The sequence below is a fragment of the Mus pahari genome, chromosome 17 (assembly GCF_900095145.1).
Source record: "Mus pahari chromosome 17, PAHARI_EIJ_v1.1, whole genome shotgun sequence".
NCBI classification, from domain to species: domain Eukaryota; kingdom Metazoa; phylum Chordata; class Mammalia; order Rodentia; family Muridae; genus Mus; species Mus pahari.
Window position 1 is genome coordinate 3,062,799 of NC_034606.1, and position 3,129 is coordinate 3,065,927.

The window sequence follows — 3,129 nt, forward strand, 5'->3', positions numbered from 1 at the left end:
TGGACTGCAGACTATAAGTCATCAATAAATTCCTTTACTATATAGAGACTATCCATAAGTTCTATGACTCTAGAGAACCCTGACTAACAGGGCACAGAGAGTGGCAGCAGATGGGCTGTCACTGGGAATAAGGACATGAGCCACAGAGTCACAGGATCCTCAAGCCTTGTTGGGAAGCCATGAGGGAATTAACTTTGCCTTCCTGAAGACATACTAAATATTTATAAGAAGCCTTTAAAAACTGTCTTGATATATAATTCTTATCATTAAAGTGAGACAATAACATAGGGACTTATAAAAGCTTAATTCCTTCTAAAATACAATTTTAGTTGTTATCTTCTCTCAGAATTCGGTGACATATCCTCCCCACTCTATATATGAGACGACTGCCCTCAGGGTGACCACTTTCTCTATCAGACTTAAAATCTCTACAGAGTAGAAACAGCTCACTATAACTTTGTATTGAAAATGAATGTAACTCCCATTTTGGAGCAGTTTCTTTCCATTTTTATGAAAAGTTGACAATGTCCATAAAACCTCTCCATATTCATCTGTTCCTATTCATCTCCATTCATCTGTTTTCCAAGAAGAAAAATAGTCTAAACTAAAAAGTAGAAGACAAATTCAATTTCTATCAATCATTATTTCAACTTTGTTATTGCTGCTGTTGTCTTCTTGCTGTGGCTTTCTGAGGGTTGGAATTCTAGCATCTTCCAACACTCCAGCCCGCTGGCTCTTAGGTCAGAAATATTGTACCTACTTATTGCAAAGACTTAATAGGAGGATTTTATAAAGTACCATTAAAAAACACAAGACAATCACTAGCTGGATGCAGAAGGTGTACCAAGCTCTAGGAGATCTATCTATCTATCTATCTATCTATCTATCTATCTATCTATCTATCTATCTATCTATCTATCTATCTACGGGTATATACATGGATCTATACCATGCAGCTAAGCACTGGGCATGCTTATGAAAGCCCACCATGCCAACATACAGAAGCTGAGAAAAGAAAGATCGCTGTGATTTCAAAGGCTGCCGGAGATACAAAGCAAGTCTTCAGAGTGGACCAGGATGCCTTTAGTCTGAACTACACACAGAAACTGTGTCTCAGACAACAAAATCACATAGCTAACAAATATCAGAATCCACCTTCACTTTTTTTTTTTTGCGGGGGGGGGGGGGAATTCGAGACAGGGTTTCTCTGCATAGCCCTGGCTGTCCTGGAACTCACTTTGTAGACCAGGCTGGCCTTGAACTCAGAAACCTGCCTGCCTCTGCCTCCCAAGTGCTGGGATTAAAGGCATGTGCCACTCCTGCCTGGCTACCTGCACTTTTATCATAATGACTTCTTGAAATAGTAGAAATGAACCAGGAGTTGTGGCCTATGTCTGCGACCCCACTCCCCGCAGGCAGCTGAAGTAGCAGGATTGTGAGTTTGAAACTAGCTAGGGCAACATAATCAAACCCTGTTTCAAAGACAACAATCAATAACAAAAGCCAAACCGTGCCGAGGATGAGTGAAGACCACCCTTGCTTTGCCTGCTTACCAGAAGCTGTGGCAATAACTGGGGATGCAGTCTGGTGGTGGGGTATACAGTAGGGTAAGGAAGCCATCGTTACTGTCTTCTCACTCTCTTTGGCTAGTGTAAACCAGTCTTTTGTTTGAGTATAGGAAGCCTACGAGGAAAGAGGCATTCGTTTACATGACTGTAACAGTAAGTACTCTGCTGACTGAAACTCTGAAAAAATCACTATAATTCAATGTATAGAATATAATGCACTAAGAAAATTATTTTTCTAAGAGAAAATTGTACTAAAACTTCAGTAGATGTGAAAACAGAGGTGAGAGAGATGGCTCAACAGTGAGGAGCACGTGGTGCTCCAGAGGACCAGTTCTTAGTACAGCGTGGCTCACAGCCATCTGTAACTCCAACTCTTCTGGCCTCCATAGGCAAACACAGCGAACTGGAAAATCTAGGAGAAAAGAGAGTGTCCTGTATCCCCCCTCATGTCTCCTTTCTCCAGTTGTCAGAATATAGGAGAGGCAGAGCTCATGTGGAAGAGCTGGGGTCCCTTGTCTGTTATACACATTCTCTGGGCAAACCAGGCCACACAACAAGACAGTGCCTGAGAAGGGGAGGAGGGCAAACATCTGTGAGCCACTGGCTCCTCGTGTGCGAGGCTCTAGTGCAGACCCGCTGCCTCTTTCATTTACTTATCTGTTTCCGTGGCTTTTGTATGATAGTGTATCTCTCTGTGTTGCTCTGGATGGTCTCAAACATCCTAGGTAGCCCAGGCTGGCCCTCCACTAACTTGAGATCCACTTGCTTCAGGTTTGGACCACACCTAGCACACACCCATGCCACTTATTATTAGTAATTGTAAATTTCATTAAGCATCAACTATTATTAATAATTGTAAATTCATTCAGCATTGACTTGAGCCACTTCTCTATCACAAGAACCACCCTAAGCCTTGGGAGAAAAATATGATAATTAAAGAATATTCAAGAAACAAAGTAAGACAAATTTGCTCTGTCAATTTGCTTGAGAAGTTAGAAGTCAGTCTAATTATCCACTAGATGCTTTAAAGAAATGGGCTATTGTTTATATTTATATGACATAGTGAAGACTCAAACAAACATCATAGTGGTCATTAAAAGTATATGCTCATTAAAAATAAATGATAACTAGTATGTTTAAAGAATCTGAAGATAAAAAGAAATTTAAATTCTCAAAATTCAAAAGCTATAACAAGGGCTAGAGAGATGGCTCAGTGGTTCTGAGTTCAAATCTCAGCAACCACATGGTGACTCACAACCATCTGTTATGGGATCCGATGCCCTCTTCTGGTGTGTCTGAAGACAGCAACAGTGTACTTATTTATAATAAATAAATAAATAAATAAATAAAAAAGCTATGACAAATACTTGGCAGTTGAAGTCATAAGAGAGAGAGAACTCCATCCCAGAGAACACACACAGGAAAGACTGTGTCTCTCTCACACACACACACACACACACACACACACACACACGGAAAGCACTGTCTCACACACAGACTGTGTCACACACACACACACACACACACACGCATACAAGGAAAGCACTGTCTCACACACAGA

General features: G+C 40.9%; 1 protein-coding gene across 1 annotated transcript in view; it reads right to left on the bottom strand.

The window, feature by feature from the left end:
• The window catches only part of Rgs22 (regulator of G protein signaling 22), a 112,410-nt gene that overhangs the window by 78,577 nt on the left and 30,704 nt on the right, over positions 1 to 3,129 (bottom strand). Inside the window, exon 6 of the mRNA XM_029548194.1 lies at positions 1,554 to 1,683. Coding sequence (XP_029404054.1) covers positions 1,554 to 1,683 — 130 coding nt within the window. The remainder of the gene's footprint in view (positions 1 to 1,553; positions 1,684 to 3,129) is intronic.